Raw genomic sequence first — 16,668 nt, 5'->3', positions numbered from 1 at the left:
CTTCCTGCCAGGTATGGCACAGTTGGACCATGCCATGCCACCTGTTCTTCATAGAAAAGTTTCTGCAGAGTAACATTCTTGACCACAAGTCAATCAGGCAGTGACCTGTACAGAGTAACTATTATGGGAGTCTCATTTAGAGTATGTGAAATTTGTAACATGCCATTGAAGCCAAATGGGTGTAATTAGGGCCTTGGTGCCAAGGATGTTGGCCTCCAGGAGCACCTTGACCAGTTTGCTTATTCAAGGATCTTGCAGAGGCATTGTTGGTGGCACCTTGCCTGTGCTTTAACACGCCTGCTGTAGGTAGTCCATGACAGAAGCATATAAGAGGTTAGGGATCCGTGCCTGGTTGTCCATGAGCTGAGCGCTGGGTTTGAGATTCAAACACCCTTTTCCTCAGCTGGCCAAAGGCTGTGCTGGCACAGTAAAAGTACTGCTGAAACTTATGGAGACACAAGACTGCAAATGCTGGAATCTGAGGCAAAAAACAAGACGCTGGAGGAATTTAGGGGGCCAGGCAGCATCTGTGGAGGGAAATGGACAGTCAACGTTTCGGGTTGAGACCTTTCATCAGGACTGAAAGATAGAGGGGAGAAAGAGGAGAGATGGTCAGTATGTCAGGACCATTCAATAGTCTTATAACTGTGGGATAGAAGGTGTCCTTGAGCCTGGTGGTATGTGCTTTCAGGCTGCTTTATCTTCTGCCGGATGGGAGGGGGGTGAAGAGAGAATGTCCAGGGTGGATGGGGTCTTTGATTATGTTGGCTGCTTTACCAAGGCAGCGAAAACAGTAGACAGAGTCCATGGAGGGGAGGCTGGTGTCCGTGATGGACTGGGCTGTGTCCATAACTCTCTGCAGTTCCTTGTGGTCATAGGCAAAGCAGTTGCCGTACTAAGCCGGGATGCATCCTGATAGGATGCTTTCTATGGTGCACCAATAAAAATTGGTGAGGGTCAAAGGAGACATGCAAAGTTTTTTAGCCTCCTGAGGAAGTAGAAGCACTGGTGAGCTTTCTTGGCCATGACATCTACGTGGTTGGACCAGGACAGGCTATTGGTGATGTTCACTCCTAGGAACTTGAAGCTCTCAACCCTCTTGACCTCAGCACCGTTGATGCAAACAGATATATAGTGTATATTTTTGAAATAGAAAAAGATGCCCTGGTTTAACATCTGATCTGAAGTCCTTAAGCTCTGAGGCTATAACACTCTGCCTGTACTCCACTGAGGTGCTAATCTGGATAACTTGCTCAAATCTCTGGAGCAGGGATTCTAGAGCAGAGAGGAAAGTGAACAATTGTAAGTGTGCTGTATTTTCTTTTATTTGAGTACAGGTGCCACTGCAGCACTGAATGGGTTAATTAGTTCTTGGGTGTCTGCCCCATCGCAGCCTACGAGAGGGTTGGTCTGCCCTGCATGGTAATTAAGAAGGAAGCAGGAAGTTATGTGAGAAATGATGACATTTAAGTAGCAGGAAGCACCCTGGAAACTTTTGCTGAGTTATTTGGAGATTAAGTACATGAAACTCTTGGATTAGAAATTTAAGAAGGACTGATATTCCAGTGGGAAATCATGGCAGCAACAGCAGTAAGTAGAACTGGAAGGTTAATCATGTATTTTTTTACTGTGTACCAGAAGTTTGTTTGAAGCAGTTTCCAATTTGCTCCGTGCTGTGTGTATTCGCTCCTGGAATGGATGAGTCCACCCATTGTTTTGTTCTGACTTCAGGCAGAGAGGCCCCAGCTCGTGAAGGCAAGATTTCTCCCACAGTCAGTAAACATGATTGTTAATTCGTGAAGTTTATTGTACTTTACAGAACAACTCACTATGCCAGATGTTGTTTGTTATATGGCAAATAATTCCTTTTGGCTTTTATCTGGCGTGCATGTATACTGAATTCCTGCTTTGATTATTGGTAAAATATGCATGATCTTTTGTTTTGTAGTTTATTTGACGGACTTGATGATTTGTCCTTGTAGAAAAATGCCTCGATTTGTGTGATTCATAGTCATCTCATTGTCTGGTGAAAATTAAATAACTCCCTTCAAAGAGCTAGAACAGACACAATGGGCTCAATGGCCACCTTTTGTGCTCCATTAATCTATGAAACAAAAAATTATTCATTTTTCAGAGCCAACTACCTTAATAGGTACAGTGCTCTCTGTCATGGGAGGAAGTCTGTTACTGAAGGCCGATCCTTACATCACAACCTAATTTCGTTACACTAAAAGACAGATTGGGTTTTTAAGTTTGTGATAGAACTTTGCTTCGCGCTTTAACTGTCCTCTTGATCCTGACTATCTTAAACAAGAAATCACAGGGTGACCTCGCACCTGAAAAGTCACCCAGGGCAAATTCCTGATGCTTTGTTAATTGCATGGCTGCAGTGGAAAAAGCCCTTGTCACAATTCATTTCACTTGCAGTGAGATAAAAAGTCTCCTCATTGAGTTACATCACCAAATGAAAATGGCACCATTATCTTTTCAGACTCCCAAGCTGCAAATTTGACATGTATTTTCCTCAGGGACGGTACATTCTTTGTACATCTGGGTTTAATGATTCATCTAAAACATCAGATAGATTGGGCAGAAACCTCCTCAGTACTGTAACTAACTAGCAGGCTGCATTATATGTTAGACTATGCCATACCGAAACAAGCTTGGATAAGATTCTAAAATGGTGGGGTTGGCTCGCAGTACAGATGGTATTGAAAATTCACTGCTGCTTAATGATTAAAATATTTAAAAGTGGATTTTACATCCCTGTGGGGATATTACCTGGACAGTATTGCAACACCATGTTGCAGTCTCAACAGTCATCTATGAAAATTAAGCTTATTGTGAAAATAAAAGGTGCAGAACAGTACAAAACTTGCAAATACAGCACAAGGAACCGTGGTTATACTTAACAGTGGCTCAACGAGACCTAGAACTAATGCCTAGAGAAATATTGGTGATACCTGGGAAGGACAGGGTAAAACTGGGACAGGACAGGTGATAACTACGACAGGGAAGGTGATATCTGGGGCAGGACAGGTGATAACTGGGACAGGACAGGGTATAACTGGGACAGGACAGGTGATACCTGGGGCAGGACGGTATAACTGGGACAGGGCAGGTGATACCTGGGAAGGACAGGGTATAAATGGGACAGGACAGGTGATACCTGGGACAGAGCAGGTGATACCTGCCACAGGACAGTATAACTGGGACAGGGCAGGTGATACCTGGGACAGGGTGTGTGATACCTGGGGCAGAACAGGTGATACCTGGGGCAGGACAGGTGATACCTGCAGCTGGACAGGCGATAACTAGGGCAGGACAGGGAATATCTGGGCCAGGACAGGGGATACCTGGGGCAGAGCAGGAGATACCTGACAGTCATGCTCAAGGCATGCTCCAGAACTAACATTGCTGCCACCCAAGCCATTCCAGTGCATTCACAACACTGGCTTCTACCCCAGAATGTGGAATAGCACCCAGGGTTATCCTCCTGCACGAAGCAGGACAACTTCACTTCAGTACCTGTGTCATCAACGTAATCCTAATCATTAGTATCGTGACGGAAGTGCAGTCAACCAGCTCAGCATGGTTTGTTCCTGGATCAGTGGCTGCAGTCATTACTTGGGGAAAAGGGCTGGAATCCAGGGGTGAGGTCATATCAGGAAGCAACAGTGGCATCAAGGGGCCCTAGTAAAACTCAAGTCAATGGGAATTGAGGAAATATCATCCACTGGACGGGATCTTCCCTACAACATCAGAACATAGAACAGGCCATGTAGTACATCGTCCGACTCTGCCAACCAATGGAATTCTGGTGGATCAACTTCATCCATTTTCCTGCCTACCCCCTCATGCCCTCAGCCTATGTCCTTTGATTTTCTTCAAGATCACCCTCTAATATACCCAGTGACTGAATATTCCCCACCCATGTACCCAAAATTCAAAAGATTAACAACCCAGCACAGCTCTTACCATGGAATTATGTCCCTAGTTCTAAAGACCTCAGTTGGGGAAATAACCTCTCCCCATTGACCTTAATAAGCCCCCCTCAGAACTTTGCATGTTTTATGCCCCCTTTCCTCTGATCTCCCACCCTACTTAACTTCTTCTCATTGGATAATCATCTCTCTTGAATCAAAGCAGTGAACCATCCTTGCCCCTGCCACTTCCCTGTCCCACTCTCCCCTCCAAGATAAATACAGCCTTCCCAAAGCACAGAGGCTCAAGCTGCACACATTACCTCCAGGTGTGCTGTTACCAAATATCCGTACCATTGCAGCGTGACTTCCTTATTCCTGTACTCCAACTCTTTGTAACAGAGGCTGACTGCTCTGTTGTATCTGTTGTATCATGCACAGTGGGCCAGAAATCCAAATCCCTCTCAATAGGAGCACATAATAGTTTCAAAAATATTGTCTTTCCTGTTCTTCTAGCCAAAATAAATATCTTACATTTCCATATTTCCTTATGACATAGAAGGAGGCCATTTCAGCACATCGAGTCCCTGCCTGACAGTTGCTAGGATTACACCTACCCAAGTCATTTATGCCTCTTTGGAGACTCCCTGAGCCATCCCCACAGCTTACCTTCCCATCCAGTGTTGCATCATCACCAAACCAATGCTCAGTGCCTTCATCTGACAAATGACAGCCGAAGTCCCAGCTCTTCACTAGCAACAGCCTGCCAACCTGAAAATGGCCATTTATCATGGTTCTTAGTTAGGCAACAACCTTTAATGTCTCACTAAGTCACACGCCTTTTGAAACTCCAGATTTACACAGGATCCCCTTTATCTGTCAAACTCCATTAGATTTGTCAAACATGGTTTTCCCTCTCTACAGACTTGCTGACTGTATCCACTCACACTTTGACCTTCTGTCCCCTCTCAACACTTTCTGAATGGGTTTCATAATTTTCCTGACAAATGCTCTCAGGCTAACTGATGGGTAGGTCTCTATTTTCCCTTCTCCCTCCTTTCTTGAATTACTTCGTTACATTCATTATATCCTCTGGGACCTTTCCTTAATCTAAGGGAATTTTGGAAGATCAATACCAATTTGTCCACCATCTCTGCATCACATTTTTAGAATTGTACAACGTAGCTCATTGGCTCTACAAAATATGTCGCACACAGGAATCTAGTTTATTAAGATTAATCATCCCAGGCAGGAGTTCCTTGGAGCAATGTTCAAGGCCAAAACGTCTCTACTGCTTATCAGCAACGTTCCTCCCCATCATAAGATCAGAATGGTGGTTCATTTAAGAACATAACAGTATGAGAGATAGAAGCAGAAGGCGGCCATCTGGCACTCTGAACCTGCTCCTCTATTCACCAAGATCGTGGCTGATCTTCCACCTCAGTTCCATTTTCCAGCACTATCCTCATATCCCTTGATTCCCTTAGTGTTCAGAAATCCATTGACTTCTGTTTTGAAAGTACACAACAACTAGTCTTCACAGCCTTGGGCTGGGGCAGTGAATTCCAAAGGTTCACTAGCCCCCACATGAGCAAAGTTCCCTTCATCTTAGACCTAAATGACCTCCCCCTTATTCTAAAACTACCCCTGGTCTGAGACTCCTCCGCCTGGGGAAACATCCTCCCTGAATCTAGCCTGTCAAGCCCTTTGCAAGTTTGAACGTTTCAATGAGATCTCCTCTCATTCTTCTAAACTCCAGAGAATACAGTCCCACTCAATCTTGTCCCTACAGCAATCCCACCATCCCTGGAACCACTCTGGTGAATCTTCACTCCCTACATGGCAAGTACATCTTTTCTTAGGTAAAGAGACCAAAACTATGCACAATGTGGTCTCACAAAGGCCCTTTATAATTGCAGCAAAACTTCCTTACTCGTGTTCTAAAAGAATTCATTGCTTTATCAACGTTTGGTTCCATTTGTGTATGTCAAATGTAATACTGTCATATGGTATATGTCAAATACTAGAGGACGTGCACTTAAGGTGAGAGGGGGAAAGTTTAAAGGAGATGTGCAGGGCAAGTTTTTTACACGGAGAGTGGTGGGTAGGGGTGGAAGAAGATACGATAGTGGCATTTAAGAAGCTTTTAGATAGACACATGAATATGCAGGAAATGGAGGGATGTGAATCACATACAGACAGAAGAGATTTAGTTTAATTTGGCATCTTGTTCAGTGCAGACATCGTGGGCCAAAGGGGCTGCTCCTGTGCTGTACTGTTGTATGTTCTACTTGTATTTCCATAGATAAAGAAGCAGTCCTTGTGCACAAGACTTGGGCAGATAAGTGGCCACAAAAGTTCCAGGCAATGACCATCTCCAACAAAGGAGTGTCTAACCATTTCCCTTTGACTTCATTGAATCACCCACCATCAACATCCTTGAGGTCACCATTGACCAGAAACTTACCAAGAACACTCAGATAAATACCAGGTTGGAGGTTGAAGTAACTCACCTCCTGATTTCCCCAAAGACATTCTAACACTTACAAGACACAAGGTGGGAACCAGGCTTGAAATTTCACTTTCAAAAACAAGTGCAGCTTCAACAATGGTCAAAGTGCCAAAACCATCCTGGGCATGCCTACTTGATTGTCAACCCAGTAACCAACATAAAACTTAATTCTCTCCTCCACCAGTGCACTGTGGTCATGGTGTGTACAGTCTACCAAATGCAGCGTAGCAACTCACCAGGGTTCTTCAACAGCACTTCCCAAAACTGGGACCTCTCCCCAAAAAACAACGGCAGGCACTGAGGAACTCGACCTACTAATTCCCCTTGGATCACACACCATGCTGACAAGGGCATACCTTGTTCTTTCATCGTTTAAACAAAATACTATAAGTTTCTATCAGTACCATGGAAGGACTTTACTACACAGACTCCAGTAATTCAAAAAGGCAGCGCACCATCATCTTTGTGAGGGCAGTTAGGAATGGGTAATAAGTGCTGGTCTTGGCGGAGAGACCACATCCTGAGAATGTCATCAACAACATGTTTACTCCCAAACAGCTGGTCAGTGTGAGGAGGAGAAATAGTCAGTCTTACCCCACCAAAATGTCATACAGCCTCTACTGAGCACTAACACACATCTGACGTGGTAATCAACTGTTAACAAGCGTTGAATGGCTGTTTGTACCACTGGCTTCACCCCTATCCTGATGACAGCTGACTGAGCTTGACCCCAGCCTGGCCACCTCTTTATCTCTTTGTACCAAATATTCAGCAGAGTTCACCACTGTGATGCAGTGCTGTCTAAACCTAAGCCATTAATGAGGATACTTGCTGATGTTCATCTGCGGTCTGCAGGTTTTATCTTAATCTCAAAGAAATGCATCAAATGTGTCCTAAATTGAAGCAAACAGGAAGCTTGAGGAACTCAGTGGGTCAGGCAGCATCTGTGGAGGGAAACTGACAGTCGAGACCCAGACGAAGGATGCTGCCTGACCCGCTGAGTTCCTCCAGCTTATTGTTTGTTGCTCCAGATTCCAGCATCTGTAGTCTCTCGTGTCTCCATGCTCTAGAGAGTAATTAGGTCAAGGGCTCCCAGCAGATGTTTTCCTCCCTATCTCTGCCACCCAAGGTGTCAGTGTTGGTCAGCTCGAAGGACTGGTTGGACCAAGAAGTTGTTGCATTATTGGAGAAGCAGTGTTTAGGATGAGATGTTAAACTGAGGCCTTCTGTGTCTTCTCGGTTAAACCTAAAAGATTGTGTGGCATTACTTCAAACAAGCCCAGAATTTTTAGTCAATTATCTGGTAGTTTTAAAATGAAACTCCAAGACTGTCTCTCAGACCTGTGCAATGTGCAGAGTCTGAGACACTGAGATCTTAAAGATTCACCTATTTGCTAACTTAGCCGTTCAGGATAACTTAAAAGAAATCCTGTTGGCAGTGTTATACAGAGTGATGGGCAAGATCTGTTTTTGCGACTCTATGGATCAGATGTTGTTGCTGGTTACCGATGAGTGAAACTAGAGTTTTGGGCCAGGTTTGACTGATAAATCTGGAAACTGAGAAACCAGATTCAGTGAGATTTAACTATCCAGCAACACGCATAAAATTAGGTGAGAAAGGCTGTAAATCTGAACCCATTTCTGTCCACATCAGAATCAAAAGCTTTAAAGAATGGCTGATGGAGACACAAGACACTGCAGATGCTGGAATCTGGAGCAACATACAAAATGCTAGAGGAACTCAGCGGGTCAGGCAGCATCTGTGGGGGAAAATGGACAGTCAACGTTTTGGGTTGAGACCCTTCATCTGGACTCTGTTGATAATGAATGGCTGATACAAAGCTCTTCAATGACTTGTCTCGTTGATGGTTTGCCTCCCAGTTACCCCATACTTCATGATGAATCCTGATTATTTATTTCCTCACTGCCTGTTTTTGTTCTCCTGCTCTTGTCCATTGCAACTCATCCAAGTGTGCATTCTTCACCTGTGGTCCCAGCCAATGAGGGATGATTAGGGTGACGAAGTGCAGACAGTATCAGAGCTGGGTATATTCCTGCCCTCACTCAATGCCCACCTATGTGTGCTTTCCCCAGTGGGGTGTCACTGGACAATAAATAGGAACAGGAACCCTTGCTGATTTCTGATCTTGAGAGTGATGTACAGCAGTTGAGGACACGAAGGTACAGTATGTCCCAGGCTAAATCAAAGTCAAAATCGAGTTTATTGTCATATTGTGTAGGTGCAATGTAAAATTTGCAGCAGCATCACAGGCACATAGCATCAGAGACACTACAATCACAAGAAAAATATAAACTAAATATAAATTAAACAAGAAAGAACACAATTAGAACAAAAAAAAGTCCATTGTAGTGCGAAGTGGTCATAGTGTTGCTATACTGAGGTAGTGATTAGGGTTTTGCAGGTTGGTTCAAGAACCGAATGGTTGAAGGGAAGTAGCTGTTCTTGAACCTGGTGGTGTGGGACTTCAGGCTTCTGTACCTCCTGCCTCAGAGGGAAATTGAGCCAAAGTTCTACTGGTCTCAGCTGCGGGGATTGGACACAGGAGGGAAAAATCAGCCAAGTTTCCTGCACCCTTCTGCTGAGTGAATCTAAGTGGAGATCCAGTGAAGTCAGAATAGAACTTGGCCATGATGCCCTTCATGGTCCAACATTAGTTCACATACTTGGTTCTAAGGACAGTTACCAGATGGTGCTTTGTATCATCGGCTGACTCCTAATGCTTTAGAGTTAGGAATCAGCCTTCAGAAAGCAGGTGAAGAGAATCAGGTAGTGGCCTTGCCATGTTGTGATCTGTCTTAGCTGAGTGGGACTTTTTATTTAAGAGAGAAGTTGTTACAGAATAACTTATTTAGAGCAAAGTTGATCTGAGAAGCCCCGTTTGAAATGCTTGAAAACTTTGCTACAATGAGATAAAAGTTGGAATCTCCCTTAAACTTCCTCCAACAATGGTATGTTGTTCTTTATGCCAGGAATAGATTGTATCAAACTTCTTGTTCAACCAGTTACACATCTTGAACTGACTGGAACCAGATATAGTGATGGGCATTTAATCACTTGCTAGCTGTAGTTTGCATTACGTCAGACTTCTGAAGGTGAAATTAGCTTCACTGAACAAGTTGGCCAGGGGTACATTCCTCTGATATTTCCCCATTTTAACTGATCCTATGGTGCTTTTATAGCAGGTAAAATCCAGGAGAAACTTGGATAAAAGGGTGAAAATAAATTAATTGAGGTGGCTGAGATATCAGTAACTGGTAACCATTTCCTTTACTGTTGTATGGCCTTATAGAGGTGTATAAAATCATGAGGGGTGAATGCACACAGTCTTTTTCCCAGGGAAAGGGAATCAAAAACAAGAGGGCATAGGTTTAAGGTGAAAGGGGATAGATTTAAAAGGGACCTGAGGGGCAACTTCTTCATGTAGAGGGTGGTGGGTATATGGAAAGAGCTGCCAGAGGAAGTGGTTGAGGCAGGTATAATAACGAGATTTAAAAGACATTTGGACAGGTGCATGGATAGGAAAGGTTTAGAGGGATATGGGCCAAATGTGGTCAGCTGGGAGTAGCTTATTTGGGGATCTTGGTCGGCATGGACGAGTTGGTCCGAAGGGCCTGTTTCCATGCCGTATTGCTCTACGACTTGATGAGAATTTTAACTAGTCTCCTGTATTGCAACTGCTGTCATATTCTCTTCACTGTGGCTGTTCTCTGTTGACCATTGTGATGGCATGTCAATCGCAGATGTTCTATTACCTTCCCGTGTCTTTAGACCGGTGCTGACTGACGCTGTGTCTCTGTTGACTGTCGTTGTGATCTGCTGACCGTTGTCTGCTGTATTCTGTTGCCAGGCGGAGGGCCGCATAAAGGAGGACCGTGTCCGGAGCCTCCAGAGCGACGTGGAAGGAGTGAAGACCATCATGTCTGAGAATGTTGACCGGATACTGGCTCGTGGTGAGAAACTGGATGACCTCATGAACAAGACTGAGGACCTGCAAGCAAGTGTAAGTTGGTTATTATTACACAGCTGGACTGAGAACCTCTTCTTGTGTTGCATTTAGTGCATTTGGTGACAAACTTGAGCTTTTCAGACCAGGTCCGGATTCACATCTGGTCTCTACTAGTCTCAGCTGCAGGGATTGGACACGGAAGGGAAAAATCAGCCAAGTCTCCTGCACCCTTCTGTTGAGTGAATCTAAGTGGAGGTCCAGTGAAGTCAGAATAGAACTTGGCCAAGATGCCCTTCATGGTCCATCATTAGTTTACATACCAAGGTTGGTTCTAAGGACAGTTACCAGATGGTTCTTCGTATCATTGGCTGACTCCTACTGCTTTAGAGTTAGGAATCAGCCTTCAGAAGAGAAGGTTAAACGATGACTTCGTTTCTCTTCTTTTGCTGCTTTCCATTTCCATTGGTTACATTAAGGAGCAGGAGTCACCCTGGTCCACTTGCTAACAACCAGTGCAGCTCTCGTGTCACCTGAAAGAAGCCCGACAAGAATTTCACTGCAGTAATATTTTGTGAAACCAAGATATTAACTATGAAACATACTTAGCACACAGTTAGAGATCATGGCCTTTCAAAGCTGTGAGTTCACAGTTCAATGGCTTACACTAATCTGTAGTGTAGGAGGGAGCTTTTGCAGCTAACTGAGAACTTCAGCCACAGAGCAGTGAATCCAAAAGGAGGCGACATATTATTAAAATCAGTGCTAGACTACTCAGGACTGTAGCCGGGAAGCACTTTGGTAGAGGAAAGGTAGTGAAACCCAAACTTCTCCACCCACATCATGCTGAGCAGGTGACATTTTGAGTTTGAGATTGACAATTTTCTATCAGAATTAAGAGATGTGGATGAAAGGTGCTTTAAAGGAATTGAGGAACCGATGAGCAATGATCTTACTGGAATAGGCTTGACAGTCTGAATGGCCAGCTCCTTTATGCACTGACTTAGTTCAACACTTCTGGCACTGTATTAGTAAAGTACTAAATCAGTTCAGAGGCAACTGAGAGAGAAGGACCAACTGAGTTTTTACATGACCATTTTTTATGAGATTGTCAGTCTAATCAAGGATGGTACCAGTACTGGAGGGCTTGAGGTATGAGGAGAGACTGGAGAGGCTGGGACTGTTTTCCCTGAAGTGAAGGAGGCTGCGGGGTGAGGGTTATAAAACCATGAGGGACGTAGATAAGAAGGATGGTCATAGTCTTTGTCCCAGGGTAGGGGAGTCTAAAACTAGAGGGCATAGGTTTAAGGTGAAAAGGGAAAGATTTAAAGGGGATCTGAGCAGCAAGTTTTTCACACAGAGGGTGGTGGGTGTGTGGAACGAGCCGCCAGAGGAAGTGGTAGAGGTGGGCACAATTACAACATTTAAAAGAAATTTAGATAGGTACATGGATAGGAAAGCTTTAGAGGGACGTGGGCCAAATGCAGGCAAATGGGACTAGTTCAAGAAGATGCCTTGGTCAGCATGGACGAGTTGGGCTGAAGGGCCTGTTTCCGTGCTGTATAACTATGAATCTATATAATAATGTTCCTGGTTCAGATTCAGTGTCTGACCCATTGAGGTGTATCCTGGGCTTGTTGGTCAGACTTCCTTGTCACACTTTATTTGTTATATAGGAGGAACCTTGATGTAAATCAAAGTGAAAGTGTGTCATAGAGTAGCTTGTGGCTGTACCTGATTTCTTGTGCTGGATTGGCCCTGCTGGCAGCACCTTGGGCCAGATGGTTGTGACATTGAACTCCATGTCTCGAGTATGCATCGTAGGAATAAGACTCTGCTGTAGTTGAGAGAGTTCCTTTCCATGGCCAGTACTATCTGTTGGTCCTTAAGGAAACTAATGAGTCAGGTGGATGTTAAAATTCTTATGGCAAAGTCCAAAGAACAGCCAAAATGATCTCCCCATTTCCTGCTAAACGTTTCTCCCTTTACAGAAATCCTTGCCGAATGATTGCCACATTTGCCTATGTGTGTCAAGTGCTTTGAGTGGTTTTGAAATGACATAACAACAGAAGTAACATTTGCACTTACATAAGGCCTACCAAATCTTTCTTACTAAAGGGAGGGAGGTAGTGACAGAGATATTTAGGTCAGGAATTTACCATGCAAATTTTAAAACTGAGGCATTGCTGAACTGTGAGTAGTTCCATGCAGTGAAGGGTGCCAGTTTATTCTATAATTTATTTGTATTATTTACATTTTTCTTTGCAGTCAGAACACTTCAAGACCACGTCACAGAAAGTGGCACGGAAATACTGGTGGAAGAACACAAAGATGATCATCCTGCTAGTGGTCATTGCTGTTATTGTCCTGACCTTGATCATTCTTTTTGCCACAGGGGTAATTCCCTCCTAACAACAGGAACGATTGAAGTTTCTCAGCACACTGTTTCTTGGTGATACATATGATAAGTTCTGTGCCTTCTGTTACGAGTCTATTCCATGCTGTGGTGATGTAGATGTACTTTTGGTTTTGATGTTGATTTTGATCTGTATATTTTCAGGATAACTCCAGCTGTACACAAGCATGCAAAATCCTTTGTAAAAACTTACTAATATAAAAGTTGCAATAAAATATCAGAAAGAAGACTGAAAGTACGGAAAATATGCTAAATTATGACACTTTTAGATGTCCATCAATGTGGGGGATCTTAGGGCTGGTAAAAATAGTTCTTTGTCGTTTAGGCTCAATGTATCTGTATTGAGCATCCCAGGTTAGATACAGCATAGATTATATATGGAATTAAGATCATAAGATATAGGAGCAGAATCAGGCCATTCAACCCATCGAGTCTGCTCCACCATTCAATCATAGCTGATTTTTTCAACCCCATTGTCCAGCCTTCTCCACATAACCCTTAACCCCCTTATCAATCAAGAATCTATCAATCTCTGCCCTAAATGACTTGGCCTCCACAGCCCTCTGTGGCAACGAATTCCACAGATTCACCACCCTCTGGCTGAAGAAATTCCTCCTCATCTCAGTTCTAAAGGGACATCCCTTTATTCTGAGGTTGTGTCCTCGGATCCTAGTCTCTCCTGCTAATGGAAACATCTTCTCCATGTCCACTCTATCCAGGCCCCTCTACACTGGCCCATTAACCATTCCAAGGCAGGGTACAGAATTAATTTGATATAGAATAAAGTTTTCTTTCCTGTTTCATCAAGCACTTCCACATAAGATATAACAGATGTTGTATTTAGATTAAAACTCTTTTAACACTTTTCTGTCAAATGTTCCAAGACTCTTTGCAGTATGAGCTGGATATAGAGTAGATCTCACTCTACGCTGCTCTAAAATGTGCCTCATTCCGCTCCCATGAGTGCATCCCTAGAGCACTGATATATCCCACAGCTGCTAACCTGTGCATTCACTGAGCGCATTGTCAGGTTAGTGTCATTTTGCAAATCTGGGACAACTTTGTGTTGCAATTCCAAAGCCTGTAAGAAATTGAGATTGTCTGAGAGAACAAGAGAGAGTTTCACCTCACAACTCTTGGCTGGGTGTCATTGCAGGTTCAAGGAGCAGTATTCAATAAAAACACTTCCCTTTGCCGTCACCCACTTTTAATCGTGGTACACATACTGCAATAGGTCGCTAGTTCATGTTCCTGATACTTCAAATGAATCCACAACCCATCGCTTAAGCACAATCTGCAAATGGCTGCTAACTACCACAGAATGTTTCCATTATTCTAAAAGAGTGAATGTGCCACATTAACAGATTTTTTACCCGATGGTTATCTCTGTAAAATTACAATATTGTTTCTAAGTATCATTGTTTTTATCATTGATTTCTAAAAACTCTCTCCCTGATCTCAACGCAGTGTTGAGAAGTTTTTGATCCCCTTTCTATACATAAGTTCCTTTACCTTGCGGGATCGCTCGTCTGGTGTTATCTGAAGGGAAGTTCTCCACACTCACAATGAGAGCTGCTTCTCCCAGACTCCAGGGTGGAACTTTGAACTGAATCAAAGAGAAAACAAAACTAGGATACAAGCAAAGAGCATGGGTTTAATTGTCATTACGTTGATGGAACAACACAGTCCAGCTTACACTGTGCCTTGTGAAAACGAGAGAAATGGGGCAAACTAGTTACTGCTGAATCACACTGTTTAATGTAATGAAGAGGTGAGCATACATGTGTTTTAGTCATTTGGAAGGTGAAGGTTGAATTGGCTCGGCTTACTTCTGTGCACTAAAGCCTTAGTCATCAGTTGATCAGCTCTAGAAAATTAGTGAAAATGTGAACTTTACCTACTGGCTTTCTCTCCCTGTTTTCTCCCCACCATTTCTGTAAGTGTACAGCTCTGCAGGATCACAGCTAATTAGCCAGTGAATCTGAATGATAAAATCCAGCTCGACAACACTGAGTGAGATCAGAGCAAAGCCCGACCCTGTGATCACAGCTGAATGCCACTGGGTAGCAAGAACCCGATTTAATTTCCTCTCCCTTATCCAACGCACTGAGACAGATCAGTTACAGTGTCTGATGCCTGACCCAGCTGAAAGAGCGACCTCAGCAGAGCCCAGGGATCAAGCATGGGAGCTTCTGAAATGTATCACGGCACAGAAACAGGCCCTTTGGCTCAACTCGTCCATGCCGACCAAGATGCCCAACTATACTAATCGCACTTGCCTGCATTTGGCCCATATCCCTCCGAACCTTTCCTGTCCAAATGTTTTTAAAACATTGTAATTGTACCTGCCTCAACTACTTCCTCCAGCAGCTTGTTCCATACACCCATCGCCCTCTGTGTGGAAAACTTGCCCCTCTGATCCACTTTAAATCTTTATCCTCTCACCTTAAACATACAGCCTCTTGTTTTAGATTCCCAGAACCTGGGAAAAAGACTGTGACCATTCACCCTATCTATGCCCCTCGTGGTTTTATAAACCTCTATAAGGTCACTTCTCAGCCTCCTTCACACCAGGGAAACCAGTCCCAGCCTGTCCAATCTCTCCATATCACTCAAGCCCTCCAGTCCAGGCAACATCCTTGTGAATGTTTCCTGCACCCTCTCTAATTTAATCACACCCTTGTGTGGAGAGTAGAATTGCACACTAAAATCCAAGTGTGGTCTAACCAATGTGTTATACCACAGTAAAATGACATTCCAACTCCTGTACTCAGTGTCATGGCCAATGAAGGCAAGCATGCCATACACTTTCTTCACCACCCTGTTGACCTGTGTTGCCACTTTTGGGGAACTATGTACTTGTACCCCTCCCTCTGTTCAACACTCCCCAGGCCCCTGCCATTCACTCTGTATATCCTGGCCCGATTTAACTTCTCAAAATGCACACTTGCATGAGTTAAATTCCATCTGCCATTCCTTTGCCCACTTTTCTGCTAAATGTGCTGCAGGGTCACTCTCTCTCCTGTGAGGTAACACTGGCAGTGATCAACTATCAGCCTAGCAGAACACTTCTCCTTTTACTGAAGCTGCAACTTCAACTTCTGTCCTAAAAGGAAACAAAGACGGTCTTCCTCATTCACTCAGAGAAAGCAGTAAGAATGTAAGTTCAGTGTGAACTATTCTCAACTTGACTGAGCCTTGCAAGGCTCTGAGACACAGATAAGTAACCACAGCACAGAAAGGGTGCAGATGATGTGGCTTGTTTGAAAGCCTGCAGTGTGTAAGTAAACTAGTTCTTCCTCTTCTGTGTTGTGCAAGTTCAATATTGTAACAGATGCATACCTTTTCTTTGTGAGACAGGCTTTTCAAATATTCGAGAATGCGTAACAGTCCCTCACAATAGCCAAACTGATGATCCCTTAACTGTGCAATCAGGGGGAAGTAAATGTTAAACAGTGTTTTTGTAATATTGTGCCTTATTCTGTTTTAATGTGCTATGTTCTGTGAATGATTAAAGTCTTCTTTCCTGAATGAGCAATGGAGCTGAATCTTGGGTCATTTTTAAACACTTTTCTTCGTTTCCCATTTCTCTCCTCTCTGAATGTACTGACACTCCCTGGGGCAGAGCTTCATGGAAACTACATGCAGCACAGTGACCCAGGTTCCATTCCAACCTCGGGTGCTGTCTGTGTGGAGTCTGCATGTTCTCCCTGTGACCGTGAGGGTGCTCCAGTTTCCTCCCACATCCCAAAGATGTATGGGTCAGTAGGTTAATTGGCCATTGTAAATTGCCCCTAGTGTGTAGGTGAGTGGTAGAATTTGGGGGAATTGATAGCAGCATGGGGAGAATGA

General features: G+C 43.8%; 1 protein-coding gene across 1 annotated transcript; it reads left to right on the top strand.

The window, feature by feature from the left end:
- The first annotated feature begins 1,451 nt into the window (after positions 1–1,451).
- On the top strand, positions 1,452–16,358 carry LOC127584409 (vesicle-associated membrane protein 8-like). The gene is made up of 3 exons (XM_052041200.1): positions 1,452–1,590; positions 10,305–10,457; positions 12,669–16,358. The coding sequence occupies exons 1-3, from the start codon at positions 1,576–1,578 to the stop codon at positions 12,810–12,812; spliced, it is 312 nt and encodes a 103-aa protein (XP_051897160.1). The 5' UTR covers positions 1,452–1,575; the 3' UTR covers positions 12,813–16,358.
- The last annotated feature ends 310 nt before the right edge of the window (positions 16,359–16,668 follow it).

This window comes from Pristis pectinata, chromosome 29 (assembly GCF_009764475.1).
Source record: "Pristis pectinata isolate sPriPec2 chromosome 29, sPriPec2.1.pri, whole genome shotgun sequence".
Lineage (NCBI taxonomy): Eukaryota > Metazoa > Chordata > Chondrichthyes > Rhinopristiformes > Pristidae > Pristis > Pristis pectinata.
Note: the sequence above shows the minus strand (reverse complement) of the source record. Positions and strands in the feature narration are given on the sequence as shown.